Source organism: Calypte anna, chromosome 21, assembly GCF_003957555.1.
Source record: "Calypte anna isolate BGI_N300 chromosome 21, bCalAnn1_v1.p, whole genome shotgun sequence".
Classification (NCBI taxonomy): Eukaryota; Metazoa; Chordata; class Aves; order Apodiformes; family Trochilidae; genus Calypte; species Calypte anna.
Window position 1 is genome coordinate 3,194,040 of NC_044266.1, and position 18,220 is coordinate 3,212,259.

The 18,220-nt window shown below is 43.6% G+C and overlaps 2 protein-coding genes across 2 annotated transcripts; both read left to right on the forward strand.

The window, feature by feature from the left end:
- Nucleotides 1-114: 114 nt before the first annotated feature.
- On the forward strand, nt 115-3,569 carry TNFRSF4 (TNF receptor superfamily member 4). The gene is made up of 7 exons (XM_008503667.2): nt 115-256; nt 810-932; nt 1,217-1,318; nt 1,554-1,620; nt 2,160-2,389; nt 2,684-2,809; nt 3,502-3,569. The coding sequence occupies exons 1-7, from the start codon at nt 115-117 to the stop codon at nt 3,567-3,569; spliced, it is 858 nt and encodes a 285-aa protein (XP_008501889.2).
- Nucleotides 3,570-10,871: 7,302 nt separating this feature from the next.
- TNFRSF18 (TNF receptor superfamily member 18) lies at nt 10,872-16,006 on the forward strand. The gene is made up of 6 exons (XM_030463699.1): nt 10,872-11,166; nt 12,422-12,556; nt 12,938-13,025; nt 13,508-13,596; nt 14,540-14,680; nt 14,973-16,006. The coding sequence occupies exons 1-6, from the start codon at nt 10,992-10,994 to the stop codon at nt 15,113-15,115; spliced, it is 771 nt and encodes a 256-aa protein (XP_030319559.1). The 5' UTR covers nt 10,872-10,991; the 3' UTR covers nt 15,116-16,006.
- The last annotated feature ends 2,214 nt before the right edge of the window (nt 16,007-18,220 follow it).

Consider the following 18,220-nt stretch of genomic DNA (forward strand, 5'->3'; position numbering starts at 1 on the left):
CTGGGAATTTCCCAGCAGCCTACATAAGAGCTTGTTCTTGTCACCAGCAACTTAGAATCACTTCTCCAAGAGTTTGTCACCATCACAAGCTTGCTGGGACAGGAGGGCTGCATTATGGTAGCTGTAGGTTTTTACTCACATCTTTTTCTTCTTCTGTTCTTGCTGCTGGCAGTCACCCTGGGCCATTGCTTGGGATTGAAATGCAAAGAACATGAATATCCCTTCCATGAAAAATGCTGCAAGGACTGTGCCCCTGGTAAGTAGTTTTTCACTGAATGTTTATTAAGCTTAGATCAGTAATATTGATCAGTTAGTAACCTACAGGTGGTAGAAAAGAGCTTGATGGAAATGTCTGCGTTGTAATGGAGGAAAAAGCATGGAGGAAAAGCATTTAATGAGGAGGCTTCCATGTCAGTCTAAATGATTATTTCTATAACTAAATTTAAGAATCCTCCCCTTTGAAAGAGCTGCGTGGTTTTGAACTTCTTTTGTGTGGATCAGCTTCCTTACTGTGTCAGTCTGCTGCATTTTCTTTGTGCTACTATTAATTAGCTGAGAGAAGATAGCAGCATCTCTGTTACTCAACCCTCAAGCAAGTGCTGGCTCATTTTAGCTGCAGGATTTACAGTGCTGCTGTGGGTAAAAACTTCCAGGGATTCTGCCATGAATCATAAATCTGCTGAATGCTTCTAGCTGGAGTTGTAAGTGCAGTGGTTGCTTTCTGGGTGCTCATTCCTTGTAATGCAGGAAAATGAAGAGAATTTCTTTCCAGTATCAGTCAGTTCTTCCTTCTACCTCTTCTGGTTTAGGTGAGAGGATGAGACAACGCTGCACAGCCACAGCAGACACTGTCTGTGCCCCCTGCCAAGATGAATTCTTCAGCAGTGAGCACAGCCACGACTTCTGCAGAAGTTGTACAGTCTGCAACACAAGTAAGTCAGCTGTATGTAGTGGTCATTGTTTGATACCACTTTGGGAGGCAAGCACTCTGCTTTTTCTTATCTCTGGGTGCTTCTCAAATGCTGATTTTAAAACCTGGTTCTTGAGATGACCCAGTCCAAAGGCTGGCTTATCATTTCAACCTACTGATGGTAGAGGCTTCTACTGCCTGAAAACTGGTATCTTTGTTAACAAATTCTGTCCTCTGAAGTTGTTAGTACACAAAGCTGATTGATTAATGTTTTTTTTTCCTTGCCTTTTATTCTGTTGTTGCCAGGGAAGGGAAGTGTGGAAGTGAAGAAGTGTGAGAAGACCTCTGACAGGATTTGCATGTGCCGTGCAGGTTACATGCCAGAGGCTGGGCGTACTCTGGGAAGTGGTAAGTTAGTGATGTGTCACTCCCCCAAATTTGCCTCCATTTTGGGTAAAATGCATGTTACTTCTAGTGTAAAAGCTGCTGTCATTTGTCTCATCAATAATACAGTTTTAGAGGCCTTGTGGGTTTGATTGGGTCTGTTCTGTAAGCTACAAGCTACTACTGTAATTGCTGTGTAGCTGTCAAGCATCCACTTTGGTAACTGAACTCAAATTCTCCCTCTTTCTATTTTTTCCAGCATGTTCACCATGTCCTGAGGGCTCTTATTCCTTAGGGAGAAATGAAAACTGCCAACCTTGGACTAAGTATGTATCCCTGCTCACGTTCAGAGCAACATTTTGGGTTTCCCTCTGTAGCACCTGATGCCCAAATCATGGTGTGTAGAGTACAGGTCCAGTAGGTGCAGTGAAACCACATCCCTCCTGGCCTTGAGCAGTCTCTGTACTGATTTGAAGCCTCTGTCTGCCTTCCCCCTTTTGTCTTTCCACCTGTAGCAGTGACAGTATTCTCAATCTTTTTTTTTTTTTTTTTTTTTTAAAGGTCTGAATGTTTGTCTCTGTAGCAGTTGTTTGGTTTTTTTGTGAAATGCTGCTGTGCTTCATGGCTGTTATATGCAGAGATGCCAAGAAAACCAGAATGTCAGGTTTTCTCCAGGAATAACTTTGATTAGCTTAGTTGTTCTCCACAGTTCTGTAGAATCTAGGAAAGGTGAAGCCTGAGTTTGTATTGATAAAACAGGAATTGTAACATTCACTCACTTGTTCCTTGGAGATTGCTTACAAAGTCATCCCTGCAGCTGTTTCAAAAACTGCACCAATTTATTTTTTTTATTTTACATCTCTAGCTGCAGCCTTCTTGGGAAAAGCACTCTTCAACTGGGGACAAAAACAAGTGATGCTGTGTGCAGCAACCACACCACCCAGCGAGCTACCTCTCAGAGTGCACCTCCTGCTCTGAATCTTTCCACCCCTGGTGGCAAGAATAATGTGACAACTGCAGTATTCCCACTCTCCAGACCCAGTGCCAGCCCTTCCATGTGCTTGGATAAGAACAGCCCCACAGAAACTAACTGGGGTAAGGAGAGGAAATCACCAAATCTAATCTCTGTATTTACTGGAGCTACTCCAGAATTTTCACCTGAAATGGATTTCTCTGGAAATAAAATCACTCTCTCAGAAACCATATCTGTATTTTATAGTCTTTCAGTGAGACATGCATAGGATTCCAGATTTCTTTGGCAGCTGGGAGGCTTTGTGGTTCAGGGGTACTTCTGGATTTCTAGGTTACTTCTTTTAATGCTGAAAAGCCATGGGAACTCCAGCTAGAACCATGACTCTTTTTTAGTGTATTTTTGTGCTTTTCTTCCAGGACCTTTATCACTTATCCTTATTTGTCTGATACTGCTCATGGTGAGTGGAATGTCCATCGTCCTGTTGATTATCCAAGCAGCCAAAAAAAAGACCAAAAGGAGGCCATGTGGAAACAGCCATCAGGGTGAGTTTCTTTCAATGGGGAAATAATGTAGAGGAAAGAGAATAATCAGGGCTTCCTGTCTGAACATGGATAATTGTTCCAATCCTAATGAAGTCTGCCTGGCTCAGTAGCACAGTGTCATCTGCAGTTGATAGCAGTGGTTGTTCTGGTCTTGATGGAGATCATAGTGTTTCCAGTTTGCATTCTTACAGAGCAAGCACAGATTCCTTTGCTTGCTGCCATGCAGAAGGATTCTCTCTTTATTTCTCTGTTTTTAACTCCTGACTTTTCCCCCTCCCTCAAACCCTACAAAAATGCTGTCATGTTTTTGTGCAGGGAGGATCCAGAATGAAAAATCTTTTAGAGAGTCGATTGTGATTTTTTCTTTTTGCCCTCAAAGAGGTGAACTGTCTTGAAGTGTCTCCTTGCAAACACAGCAAAGGTTTGAACTCTGTGTTCATAATTAGGTGGCAGCTTGGCTCTTGAGTCAGCCTCACATTGCATTCAGGGAGCAATGGTCAAGTGTATTTTCCTTGTTCACTTGTTTCACTTGGTGTTTCCAAGCACCAGCTGGAAAGACAAGCACTGACCCAAATATGTCACTCATAGGTCCTGGGTCAGCCATGAAGCTAGAAAACTCCCTGCCTGCCCTTCCCTGCCCCTTCTACACACTGTACAGGACTTTTTAAATTATTTTATTTGTCTTTCAGGAGGAGGGAGCGTGGGACTTCCTATCCAGGAAGAACAAATTGACTCCAATTCTAGTCTCATCAAAAACTGACTCCACATTTATGTCACTGTCTCCTGCCTTTCTGAGCCCATCAATTCTACCAAGTAACCTGACAGAGTGTTCTGTGCCTGCCTTGGCTGTAACCATTTAACTGCACTGCCCTTCCTTTGCAGCTCCTGGGGTGTTCAGACTCACGGGAGTAGCTGTTCTTGGTGGAATCAAATCATTCTTTAGGTCACTGAGCAGAGATCAAAGTAGGGAAATCCAAAGCCCTGCTTTATTTTATAGTCTTACAGTTCTGAGGTGCTCAGCAGAGCACATCTCTCTGTCTTCCCTCAGGGCAGGTCTCTCCAGTGGTTCAGTCTGGTTCTCAAATGACCTCACTTAGGGTGGAGAATCAATCCTGATGAACCTAACCAACTTCCTTTGTGCTTCCATTGTTTCAAGTTCTTTCCTCTTGGTTGAGTGTTGTCATTTCTGGTAACTCTCATGCTGACCAGAACAGCACTAGGATTTTGGTGAGAGATGGCTCTCTGATGCCTCTTCTCTCATTTCTGCTTTTCTTCAAACACCCCCATTGGGAAAATGCCATGGAACATCTTGAGCAACACCCCCATTGTCAAACCAACAACAAGAATTACTTGTGATCACCAAATAGCTCTACATCTCCAGGTATTTGGAGAGCTTCATGTTTGTGGGAAGTGGTGGCTTGCCAGAAATGAAAGGGAATGGTAATTCCTGATGAGAACATGATTAGTGGAAGCTGTTGTTCAAAATACAGAAGTTGCCATGTGGAACTGCCATCTTTTAGCTGTCATCCCTCTGCAACCCACTTGCTGTCTGCTTACCTGAGGTGCACATCCTCTTGTGCTGAATGCTCCTGGGTGTCTGCCATCAATCAGCAGGGCTGCTTCAGTCAACCAGGGACATCTCCACAGTAAAACTGTTCAGCTTAAATTACTTCTGTGGGACCTGATTGCTCCCTGGGGGTGTAGGAAGAAACCCATGAGCAGGTTTGGTTCCAGACAGTGCTCTGGATTTTTGGGGAACTTTGTTTATGTCTTAAGTTTAGGAGCAAACACGTGGACTGTTAGAATTTCCCTGCTGAGGAGTGATAATTTGTGATGGTTTGGTACAGAGTAACTCCTTAGGTGCTCTCTGAGAAGAGGCAAGAGCTGAACTCTTAACACAGCTGAGCCTTCAAGGGCTGGATTTGAGCAAAGATGGTGTTGCAGTGGTGGATACCTGGGCTATGTTCTGACCTTCATCTGGACCATCACCTTGTGTGTGCTGTCACTGGAATGTGCCATCAGCACTGAAGAACTGTTGTTGATTTGCTCTCTGCAGCTGAGCTACCTGGTTGTCTGCACACTGCATGAAACAAGTTTTACTTTTGTCAGGTTTTTTCCACAATGTACTGGGGCTGTAGTTTTGGAATGCATTCACGTTTTAGTGAGCAAGTTCCAAAATCTGAAGTGTTACTGTGAGTAACCTCTGCAAGTCAGATACCTGGGGGTAAAGGTTTGAGAAGTAGTAAACTTGTGAGTTGTATATTTCAGAAGCATTTTTCACTTCAAATATAGCTCTTCAGTAGATGACTCATTAGAAATAACTTTTTTTTAATATATACACAGTACCAAAGCATATGTCAAAATATGCAGCAGGAAATGTATTCAAGAATACAAGTGGTGCCTAGAAACATGTTTTTAAACATATGGTTTTCTTATATGTTATACATATGGTGTACTTAGCAATGATTTCCTATTTTTAAAGTGCATATACAATGTATACAAACATTTGTTTTATATACCAAGTGTGGTAGTGACTTCTTGAAATAAATTGGGGTAGCAGCTAGCTGCATATGTATGATCTGTTTAATTGGAGAGCACTAATGAGCAGAAATTTATTCCTGTGGGATTCATTGGCATCCTGAAAGCTTGGATTTCATGTGCTGCTGTGTGGCTTTTTGTGCAATTTGAGAAGTTTATCTGTAGTGTTGTGTTTTTGTTGGGTTTTTTTCTTGAAGTCTGGCCTGGCAGCAGTTCTGCCCTGAGTGTTGCTGGGATGTTCAAGGTGATAAAGCTTCAAAACCACAGAGCCCCTGTTGGAGATGTGGTGGTCTTCTAAAAGTGTGCTGTGGCCTTTAAATTCAGTGAATTGGATGGCAAAGTGTAATGGATGAATCTGAGAGACCTGGAAACACCCCCAAAATTCTCAGAAATTATGCTTATCAGGTTTGTAGGCTGCATGTTCAGGGTGATAAAGCAAGCAGAGTGTTTCTGTGGAACTGAGCAAGGTGCAGATAACTGAGGAGCTTTCAGAAGAGTTTAGAGGATGAGGACACAGCCCAGGGGAAGGGATGAGCTGCTGCTTTGACAGAAGTGCTGCTGGGGCAGCAGAGCTGCTCTGTGCTGTGAGCTCATCATCACAAATCTTCCTCATTTTCTGCCCCCTGGCCCAGGTGCACTGTGTTCTTGTGCCTTCCTTACAGCCTCCTGACCAGAGAATTCCTACAGACTGGGGCACAGCTTCCCTCTGGCAAAAGGAGGAGCTGATACTGGAAGTGAAAGTGCACAGCAGAGGTAGAGCAGCTGAGAGCAAGTTGCATTTGCTCAACAACACCTGGAAAAGTGCAGACAGATGCTTGAATGTGCTGGGTGGCTGAAGGCCTGCAGCAACAAGTCCTCCCAGGCCTCCCAGTCCTCCCAGCAACAAGCTTCCTCCCAGGCTGGAATTGCTGCTTTTTTGTGCTCTTGCACACACAGAGCTGTATCCAGTTGCTGTGCTGAGACAGATAATCCTACCAGAAGACTTAAACCATAATAACATTTGCTAGGCTTGGTGGTATTTATGATTTGATTTGGGGTTTTTTGGAGGCTTTGGGTGGTGGTTGACTGTTGGTTTGAATAAACTGATGTTGCTGTTTCACTCTAAAGAAAGGATTAGGAATTTAATTGCCATCTTCAGTCTTGGCACTCTTCCCTGGAAAACTCTTGGATTTTCTTTTTTTAGTCCAAATCTTCACTAACTTGGCAGGAAGTAGTTAAAGATAGGCAGAGAATCAATTTGGTGCTGCCTTCTGCCCACGCTTCTCTCCCTCCATGCCAGAAATGACTTTCCCTCCTCAAAGCTGGGCCTGTGTCACAAAGCAAGTTCCTGTTTTTCACCCGTTCAGATTTCCCCTTTTTCAGGCACTTGAGAGAGACAGAGTTCAGTTGTGCAGCTTCATCTGAGCTGGCAGAGAGAGGAAATTTTTTGCAGTGAAGTACAGTAAGCTGAGGTGTCAGTTCTTCTTTTATTCTGCACACCAACACTAGTTCTGGTTTTAGTGGGAGCTGTACTGACAGGGTATGTGGTAAACCTACAGGAGGTGGAATTTAGAGGCATCTTGGTTGCCATAGAGCCCTGAGGAAGGAAGTCTCTTGAACACGTGCAGAACAACTGCATGAATGATGTCACTAAAATTTGATTGTCTGTAAAAGGAACTAAGAGTTCCTCTAATTATGTATTTCTGGGTGAAAATAATGCCATTGTTACATGAAAAAATTAGTTTCAGCTGCACTAGCCATGAGTTTCAGGCCACATGGACAGTCCCTTACCTGGTTTGTAATTAGCTACAGACAGCAGTTAGGTCAGATTGCTACAAAAAAACCCAGAAGGAAACCCATAAAAAAAACCCCTCAGATTTCTATCTACAACGTTTCTTGGCTCTTACACGTGAGGCTATCACAATTCTTTTTAAGATTTGTTTTGTTTCTTGAGTCCATGCATTCAGTTTTGGAGAAGAACAAATGGAGTTTGAGAACCCAGCTGGAAAAAAAATTATATAAATCAACTTGGTGTTTTTAGTTCTTGAACACTCCTTTCAAGACTCCAGGCTTGGTAGCTACCATATATTTCATGTTTCAGTAGTTATAATTTTTTATAAAGCACAAATCTGGTAAGTTTATGCTTTTTACATTCACTCCTCTTTTTTTTTTTTTTAATTATGGTTTTCCCCTACAAAACATGACAAGTTTCTGCTGCTGTAGCTACCCCAGATCCTTCATCCTCCTTCATTTTCACATTCTCCTCTGACTTCAAAGTGCATCTGAATGACTCAGGTTTGCCATGAGAGACTTAGAAAGGTCACATCTGCTGATCCCCCCCCCACACTCTGCCAGGTGCTAAATTGAAAAGGAAACGTGCAGCTTGGTAACATCAGGGGGTTTTGTGTCTGTCTGGTTTGGTTTCCCTCTCTGAAATGGCAGTTTTGTTGCTACCTGTCTCTGCTCCCTTGGGATTGTCTTGCCAGGCTGTCAGCAAGGTGTCCCCAGGCTAGGGCAGGGGTCTGGTGGCCTGAGGGTCAGCAGAGCTGAAACACAAGTTTCATTTTCTAATTCCAGGTTGCAGAGAAATTATTTGTCCTTAAGCTTTGTGAACCTCTGTGAGCTGTCACTCCTCATGGTGTCCCTCTGAGGAGCTGATGTCCCTGTGCCCCCTCTGCCTCCAGCATCACCCTGGGCTTGCTGCAGCACTCACCTGCACCCCATGACAATTGCTTCTCAAGAGCACAGACAAGTTCTGCACAACAGAATGTGAAGCTTGTAGCTAGGAATGGAGTTTTTTGCAGTGGGATGGGACAGGTAGAGGAGATGGAGCTCAGAAGGCAATTTGTACAGGGGTCTAACAAATACTAACTTATAGAAATTAGGTAAACTTCTTGTGAACAACCTCTTACTTGTAGAATTGTGTGGCTGGGAAATCATTTTCCACTATGGAAAATCAGCAAAATGTTAGGAAACCAAATCCTTTCCCTGGTAGCAATGCTATCTCATCAGTGACATTATGTATTTGTGTGTTTCATTAGTAAACTCTCTACAACTCCCTGAAAGGAGGTTGGAGCCAGGGGGAGGTTGGGCTCTTTTGCCAGATGACTTTCAACAAGACAAGAGGGCAGGGTCTCAAGTTGTGCCAGGGGAAGTTTAGGTTAGATATTAGAAAGAATTTCTGGAGAGGGTGATCAGGCATTGGAATGGGCTGCCCAGGGAAGTAGTGGATTCTCCGTGTCTGGAGATCTTTCCAAAGAGCCTGGATGTGGCACTGAGTGCCATGGGCTGGGAACCACGGGGGGAGTGGAGCAAGGGTTGGACTTGATGATCTCTGAGCTCCCTTCCAACCCAGCCAATTCTGTGATTAAGTTCAAGGAATGTCAGTAAAGCCATTGGATTTGCAAGAACTGCTTATGTTTTAGAAGTGGTTATGTTCTTTTGTTTGTGGTGGGTTTTTTTGCTTGGTTGTGGGATTTTTTGTTTGTTTTGTTTTTCTTCCTAAAATGTTAGCACTTTGAACAGCTGAGGAAAACTTGTGGCTTCAGTTTGCTGAACAAAACAAAACCAAAACTATAAAGTGAGGCTCCTGGCAGTGTGTATAATTTTCAGCTCATAGCTGGGCATCCTCAAGGTGGACAAAAGTAGAATTCACAGCCCATCCTGTAAATCTTCTCAGGAATGTGTTCCCTAAAGACAGAGGGACAAGTTGCCCCCTTAGTGCCCTGCAGCAGGTGGAAGAATCCACTGGTTCTCCCTGAAATCTCCTCCTTGAGCACTCCCAGTGTTGTGTGTGCAGGTCAAGGTAGCTCAGAGGAGGGAGCAGAGCTTAGGAGATCTTACAGATCTTTTCTTCTGTTCTATCACATTGAAGGAACCCTGCAGGCCACAGAACCTCTGCTTGTATGCAAGGATAAATACTGTAAGGATTCCTAATTTCTGAAAAGTCACAGATTTGCTCCAGTTAATCCTGTAGCTGCTGCTGAACCAGACCACCAGTCAGGCAGGTGTTGAGAAGGGAGAACTGTTGCTTCTGGATGAGTGAGGTGGGTGTTTGTTCAGTAGGTGCAGAGAGAGCTGGAAGCTCTTATGGATCAAGGAGCAGCATGAAGCCCAGCAGCACTGACAGACATCACACACAGAAAGATCAAGAAAGTTTGACAGCTGAAATGTCACTACCTTTACATCAGAGCCAGGTAAGGTTAGCTTTAGAAAAACCCCAAAGATTTTAAAGCCAGATAGCCAAGTTGTCTCTAAAAGGTCACTGCTGACTTTAGAGATTTAGACTTGGTGTGTACAGCTGTTGTCTGTGATCTGACTGTAAATGTTCCATCATCTGGCAGTATCTGTGCACAACTGCAGTGCTTGAACAAGAATGAAAATGTGTAGAGACCAATTCAGAGAACAATGATGTTCAAAAATGATGGAAGGAAATAAATAATTAGTTCCTATTCTGATAAACACCAGGTGTCAGATACCACATACACTAATAACCAGGCTTAGAGTTCTCTTCTCCACCACCTGCCTGTTGTCTCAGAAGGACCTTTGGAGGTCCCTTCTCTGCAGCTGTGTTTGTGATGCTGAGTAAAAGCCTGATTAATATTCATATTTATTATTTAGACAGTGCTGGCTGTTCATGTCCATCTCAGAGCTTCAGGGGAATGGCTCATTCCTTATTCTGCAGACACTACACTGTCCTTGTCATTTCTGATAGACATGGCCAAGTCTGTTGCTCCTGATGTACTTCTAAAGATTTTTAACTTATAAAACCCAGGGACTTTAAATGCTGGCTTTGCTCTGCATACATAAAAGCAACCATGAGCTACAGGGCTAGAAGCAAACCCTGGAGTACAGTGGAAATAGGAGAGGGGGTTGGAATATTTCTGCACATAAAGCAGAGGTGGAAGTTTGCATGTATGTTTGCATAAGGCAAGACATTTAGGAAGTGAAACCCAGCAGTAGATGCTGATTACAGGCAGCTTGTCTGTGCCCATGTATAATTTTTCTGAGCAGCTTTCTTTTGTTACCTAAATCCCAGGGGATCAGAGGAGCTGTGTGTGTCTCTAAAGAGCCCCTTGCAACTGCTTTCAGTTTGGGTTCTGGGGCTGATCTTGCAGCCTGTGGGGAAGACAGTGTTCTTTCTCTTGATTTTGTGGTATCCATATGGAGTTACAACAAGCTCTGGAAAATAATTCAAGACTTTTCTGATCCAGAATGAAGGAAACAGTTGACAGAATTGGAATCAGAAAGTCTGAGTGGATGGGTGGACTTCCTAAACGTTGCAATCTGATAGTGAAATCCTTGAAGGTTTCTAAATTCATTGAAACTCTAGGCCACAAAGAAATAGTCTGAAGTTCACACTTTAATTTAACTCCCATTAATTTATTTTTGGGGATATCAACTTGCAAAGTCCTTTGAAAATCAAATGGTGGGATGCTACATCATGCTTCTCACCTGCTGCTCTCCTGATGGAGGCAGTGGTGCCTGGCTGCTGAGCCCTGCTCTTCTGACATGGTGATGATGTAAACTCAAACCTCCCCGCCCCTGAAGAAGGAGGAGGAGGAGTGCAGCCACAAAAAGCACCAGTGCCTTCCCACAGGGTTAGGGGAAAGAGTTCTTTTGCAGGCAAGTCTTGATAGAAGCCTACCTGAGGGTGTTTTGGGGCATGACTGAACAGAGAGGTGAAGTTGGTCACCTCAGGACTGGAGCTTCCTTGCTGCTGGTGCTGTGCCTGTGGCAATGGACACAGCAAACTCTGGCAACACCCTGCCAGGGTGGTGAGCTGAGAATAATTGGTAATGGTGAAAAGAAATGCTGCCCCAAATGCAGCTCCAGCACAGGTAAGGGAACGATGTGTCTGTCCTCTTTCTGTTTGTCACTATTGTTTTGTGTCAGCCAGGGTTACCAGGTGTGGAGAGCAGGAGGGGGAGGGTGTGTAAAGGTGTTTTGAGTAAGTGTCTAGGCAGAACAAAATGGCAAAAACTTCCCTCCTGCCCCCTGAATTCATCCTGTGCCTTAGCTCCCAGGTTCAGAGTGACCCCATGTGTGAGATTTATAACACACTCAGAGCTGTCAGTCAGCAGTAGGGAAGAGAAAGGGAAATGCTGAGTTTCTGTGGGTTGGTTTTGCTCACAAGGCAAGAAGGTGTTCGCTTAACTCAGGGGCTGAGCCCTTGCTCATGGTTTCAGTTTGCCTCTGCCATTCAGACTGCAGCTGCTCCCTGCAAGGCTGTCCTTTGCAATTTGATGTCCTGAAGAATAGGACAGTCCCTCCATGTCACTGACCTGGGCTTGTCCCAGGAATAAAGGGACAAACAAGATCTTGGGTGAACATTGCTTCCAGTAGCCTGTTCTAACCTCTGTCCTTGCCTGGGCTTAGGTTGGTGGCAAGATGGTAATGGCATCTCACTTGCCTGTAACTTTAGGTCAAATGAAGCCTCTAGAGGTGCAAAAGGACTTAGTGGGTGACATTTCTCTGGCTGTTAGACTGAAGGACAATCCAGGTGATTCCATGGTCCCAGGGACAGTCATACTATTCTTCCTAATTTAGTGCTGACCACAACATTAACCAGAGCTGAGCAGTAGGGAACATAGAGCTTGTTTGTACAAGCAAGGAGTGCCCCTTCCTCTTCTCTTTGCCCTGAGAAATTCACCAAACTTTGAGGGCCAGTAAAAAGAGAAAAGTGGTCAGAGGAAGATGTGGGCAGTTCCCTGGTGGCCCTGTACATTCTGTCACCAACCTAAGGAAATAATCTTTGCTGCTCACTGTGGGCATGTAAGCACAGCATCCAACCAGGCAGCTTTTCCCTCTGGTTTGGTGTTTGGTTGTGTTTTTTCCTTTAAGGTTTCACAGCTTCCTGGCTGAACAGTGCTTTTCTGCTTTCCAGCTGACTGAAGAGCTGCTTGGTTCTGTTTACTCTTGGGATCAGTATATTTGATCAATCATCCAAACCCTGGAGCCTCTCAGGATTAGAGGTTATGTTTTCAGAGTGCAAGCAAAGTTCACAACAGAAATATGTCAGCCAGTAAGATTAATGGTTAAGTTAATTTCTGGCCTCTGTGACAAGGGCAAGTCTAACCTCTTTTTCCTTGACAGGAGACAACAGCATCTGTCAAAATACTGAAGACCAGGACTGCAAATGTCGTCAGGGATACAGCTGTATTGATCACTCATGTCTCTTCTGCCAAAAACTGCCTGACTGTGCAGAGGGGGAGCAGCTGGTTAAGCATGGTAACTACAGAGACTCAAATGACTCCAAAGGGCAGAGTTCAATCCCAGCAGACACTTCCCTTCCCTTCCCTTTATTATCACCTGCTTTTGGGAAGGTGCATGGTGCAGAGTGAAATGGCATTCCTGCTGTTGGCCTCTGTGCCTAACACCCCTTCTTCCCTGTTTTACAGCTCTTCCTGCATTTGAGACTTGCAGTTTCATGCTCAGACTTGCACTTTTACTTTTCTGTAGAGGAGGCAATAACTGCTTCAGTGTTTCTCCAGGGAGATGGTTCATAATGCAGAAAGTATAGAAAGGAATGCATTGTGCTCTCATCTGCTGTATCCCCAACTTCCAATAAAAGCACTGACCACTGATAATTCATCTTCTCTTCTCTTTTAGGCATTTTAGACTTCACATTTGAATGTAAACCATGTGAGATTGGAACTTACTCTGACATGAAGAATGGCTGGTGCCGAAACTGGACTGAGTATGTATCTACTGGTACTTTCCTTTTTTGGAAGTATGCAGGATAGAATTCTCAAATGATTAATATTTAAATTAGAAAATAAAATGGACTTAAAGTTGAGATCACTGATGATTGATTTTTTGTAAATTCAGCAATACATGATATTTCTCTCTCCTTTGGCTTTATAAATGTTTGGTCTCAAAGCAGAATTTTAAACAAACTGCTGTTTGTTCAAGTCCAGCTCAAACTGATGCAAAATCATTTCAAATTTGGATGCTACTTGAAACAAAGAGACTGAAAAAAAATGCAAATAAACGAAGATGGTACAGTGTTATCTTGTTGAAGAACAACCATAATTTTACTTGCATTGCTATAAAAAGAAAAGGAGGAGACAAGCTGTGGAGAGAGTGGAGGGGAGGAAGAAAGAGAGCCAAGAGAAAAGGCAGAGAGGACTGAAGGGAAAGGCAGGAACATTCTAAATGTGACTCTCATTCTTCTTTCAGCTGTGAAAGTTCTGGCTTTCTGACAATCCAGCAGGGCAACAGTACACATAATGCAGTGTGTGGTTCCCTTCCTAAAGATGTGGAGCAAGGTACCTTCTCACAGTCATTTGTTTCTTTGAGCCTATTTCTCTGCCCTTCTTCAGCTGGTGACTTGCTGCACAGTTTTCATCCAGAGTTTGCTGTCATGAAAATTTGCTTCAAAAATTACTGCAAAATTACAATAACACAATCAACCAATTCTTGACCTGGGCAAAGATTCCACCATTAAAGCACTCTCAGTAGTAAAACTAGAGAAAAACCCAATGATTGTCCTTAAACAGAGCACATTTATTTGGCAAATGATCAGGGTTTTCTCTTGAACTGCTTTCTTAGAAGAACAATCTTAGTTCCTTTGCAAATATTGGTTGAGTCCACTTTGCCCAGCATTGAAATCTCATGTCTTCTGGTGGATCAAGTTGGACAGGACCAAGTGGGTACAGGATTTGCAGGTACTGAATGTCTTGAAGACAGCAAGCTGCACTGCTCCTGCTTTTTCCCCCAGCTTTATCCCCACAATGAACTGGTGCCTTTTAGGTCTGGGCCCTTCATTCAGAGAAATTGTTAGTTCTGCTGAGACAAACTGCAAGGAGGTGGTGCTTTCAACTTCTTTGAGGCTGACAAAACTGTGAAAACTTGGCTGGCTGTAGGGCTCTGCAGGGAAACCTTGAAACCAAATTGCCCCATAATGTGAAAACCAAGACAAAGCTGCAAGACAGAGATGCTGAGCAGTGAAGAGATTAGGGATGTGGTTTTTTGCATCAATGCTTCTTACTCCAGTGATTTATTGCACCCTTGAATTGGAACATCTCAGTTTCATTGTCAGTACCAGCTGGTATTTACACCAACACCATTGCCAATACTGTTTTTTTTCCTTGGCAGATTATTTTCCATGGAGGGATTTAATCTCTGTTTTTTCTTGGAAGAACTGCTTTTCCTTTACCAGTAGTCTGGGCATGTGATTTCCTAATCTTTATTAAATCTATTTAATGGCAGCTCCTGTTAGAACTGACTCTCCATATCCCACCATCCTGGCCATCCTTACTGCAGTGGCTGTGTTTGTTCTCATCTTGCTGACCTTCCTCCTGCATTTCTGCATATGCTCACTGAAGAAAGAAAAATACCAGACAGCTGTGGGTAGGGACACCTTTGTGGACTTCTCTGTAGCTTTTCAGTGGAGAACAATGTGACCATTGACCCAGGGTCAGAATGGACTCAATAGAGTTGAATAAATCAAGTTGAATAAATAGAGTAATTATGGGTTCACTCTGTGATTTTTTGGGTGGGTTACTTGGTTTTGCTAAGGTGCAGTGTCTAACCTTTGTCATATCCTGTCACCTGCCTTGGTAAAGGGGATGGGCAGCTGAAATGGATGAAGACCTCTTGTATTTTGTGCTTTTTTTGTGCTTTTTGCTTATTCTCACTGCAGATCTGGAACATGACTTCCCTGGGCTGCTGGGGGCTCCACAACTGTCACACCATAGAGAAGAGACTTGCAGCTGCCAGTTTCCAGAAGAAGAACATGGAGACAAAACACCAGAAGAAAAACCTTGCTATTTCCACCCTCAGTGAAGCAGATAAATTACAGTTTGCTGTGAGAATGGGGAGCTGACCTCTGCTTTTAAAAAAATAAAGAAAAAAAAGAAGGGAGGGGGTGGGTGCATAAAGCAGTGTTACACACATGGCAATGAGGAGTGAGTTTGGGGGAGGGAGTTTTGCTTTGTTTCTTCTCAACACACCTGTTTACAGACATCGTTTAATTCTCTTTTCTCACCTGGTAGAGTAGGAAAAAGCACTGGAAAACAGAGAAATATCAACATTTGTTCCTGATGCTTTTTTTCCCCACCCCAGAAGAAAAAGAACGTGAGTGTCTGTGTAGCACCAGTGGCTTGAGCATCAGCTGGAAGATGTTCCTCTTACTGAAAATGTTACCATGGAGGATCTTTTTTTAAATTAAATTGGTGCTCCTCCAGTTTCATAGTGCTCTAACATGGCAAAAACTGTTTTGTCTGAATTTAAGCAGGCAGATTTCACCTGGAGCTGGTTGCTTTCTGTGAACCGAAACTGATTTTAAGTAAGAATCTACTCTGTGGCTTCACCTTGTTAAAACCTGCCTGTCTTTTCTAGAGAATTATGTTTTGTTTTGTGACTGCAGATTCAAAACTCTGGATGCCTTCTGGCTAAAGCCACTTGGAGCATCTTTTATGACTGAATCAGCTCTGGGCAGCAAGGAGTTACCTTCCCAGGGAAGGTTATAAATATCTCAAAGTACAACCATTACATCAGCTTCCTCTTGATTTCTTACAGATAACGTAAGCAGTGCAGGACTTCTAATAAAATCCTAACAGAATAATGAAATTTCTGTTAATCAGCTTACTAAAGACTCAGGGGGGATTATTCCAAGTCTGAATGACATGTTTTAAATAGGGCTCTGTGAAATTACAGTGGCTGCAGAGCAGAAGCTACTGCATCTACAGATATGTTTTGGAAAGGCACTGAACAGGGCATCCTAAGAACTGGAACAGGGCATCCTGAGAAGTGGGACAGGTTCTTACCTTGGTAAGATGGTCCCAGAGCCTCTGTGCTCCCAGCCAGGCTTGGTGAGCTGGGTAATGATCTATGTTTTAGATTTTCATGGAATTGGCCCCACGACCTGTCTAAGCAATCCAGCTCAGTGGCTGATTTCAAGTCAGAGAAGGAGAGAGATTTTGTTAGTTCAGATGTAGCTTCTTCACTTTCTCCTTCATTTTTTGTGCATTAGAGAATCTTGTAACTGGGAAAAATAATTGTAAGGAAATTTACCCCTCCACAGTCATGATTTTAATCTTCTGACTACTCTCTGTGTTTATTGCTTCCCCTTCATGGAGAATGGGAGCAGTGATGACTCTTAACTCTAAAATGTTAATGTGACATAATTGGTACTTTCAACATATTTTTGCCCCTTTTGATTCTGTTAATTGTTTTATTGTTGATATTTTTTCCCATAGCTATTCCTATGTAGAATTCACTTAAAAAGAGATTTTTCCTCCAGTGCTTTGGGAAATGTACAGATTCCTAATTGAGGTGAACTGGAGATTCAGCCAGGGAAAGGTGGAAGCAGTAAGTTGGATTAAATAGAGTAACTTTTGTAAAGTGTAAGACTGCCACTTGTCTTGTAAGCAGTTTCACTGCAGGATTTAATATACTCAGGAGTCCAAACACTGGGTAGCAAAGGCACTTCTTGTTGTTCCTTCTAGGTTGGCCATATTTATTCTTGATCTCCTTGCTCTGTTTGTGACCTTTTGTAAAGGAAAAATAAGCCTGAAAACTGAGTGAAGTGCCTACATGATAGAATCACAGAATCATGGAATCATAGAATCGACTGGGTTGGAAGGGACCTCAGAGCTCATCAAGTCCAACCCTTGATCCACTCCCCCCGTGGTTCCCAGCCCATGGCACTGAGTGCCACATCCAGGCTCTTTGGAAAGATCTCCAGACACGGAGAATCCACTACTTCCCTGGGCAGCCCATTCCAATGCCTGATCACCCTCTCCAGAAAGAAATTCTTTCTAATCTCCAACCTAAACCTCCCCTGGCACAACTTGAGACCCTGCCCTCTTGTCTTGCTGAGAGTTGCCTGGGAAAAGAAACCAACCCCCCCCCTGGCTCCAACCTCCTTTCAGGGAGTTGGAGAGAGTGATGAGGTCTCCCCTGAGCCTCCTCTTCTCCAGCCTCAACACCCCCAGCTCCCTCAGCCCTTCCTCATAGGGTCTCATAGAATAAAGCACACTGGAAAGGAAGGGGGGTTATTTTGTAGGCTGTCCCAGTGTTCTTGGGCACAGATAGTTTTACTTCCCCAATTCACTTCCCTTCTCCTATAAAACTGGCTATTTCAGAGACCCCAAACCAGATCTTTCTCTCCCTGAATTTCAGACTGATTCACTTGCCCTTTTTTCCCCTTTTTAAGCAAGCAGCTTAACGCATCTTAGCTTCAGGCTGAGCCATCCTTTCAACTCCCCACCTCCAAGAAAGCAGGAAACTCTGGCTGACAATTTTTTTCCATTCCTGACAATGGTAGAGGAGCAGCAGCAACCTTTGGAACCAAAGATTTCACCAGAGCTTTTTATTTGAGGACTGAAAACATCTTCATGGAAGCCCATGGCCCCGGCAGCGCACGGCGAATCTCGGTGAGGTGTGTGAGGAGGCTTCCTGGGTTGGTGTGGGATTGCTGACCTTGGTGCCACTTCAGACTGAAACCTGATGAAAGGAGCTGTATTATTCATTGGAAAGTTGTAGAGTGGCTTTTTGGGTTTCTTTCTGCCTACCTGGAAGAGCAGTCCCACTTCTGGGTACCGAAGCACCTGACTTTACAGCTGCTTATTGATGGGAAAAGCACCCAGTTTTCTGGCTTCTTAAAGCTCCAATTCAGTGGGAAAAACCCAAAGTGTGAATCATTGAAGCTCTGGAGAATGACAGTGAAAGAGCTGCTCTTTGCATCAAAGGAAATGAAAGCTATCATCTTGGAGCAGTGAGCTTGTAAGAAAACACTGTATTTAAGTTTCCATTCAGAAAGAATGATGGCTTGCTTTATTTTATTGGATCATGAGTGAATTTTCAGCTCAAACCCCTGAGTTCATGGGGTTTTTCAAGTAATGGTTTGAACTTCAGGTTGATCTCTGTAATATGGCCTCCAGGCTA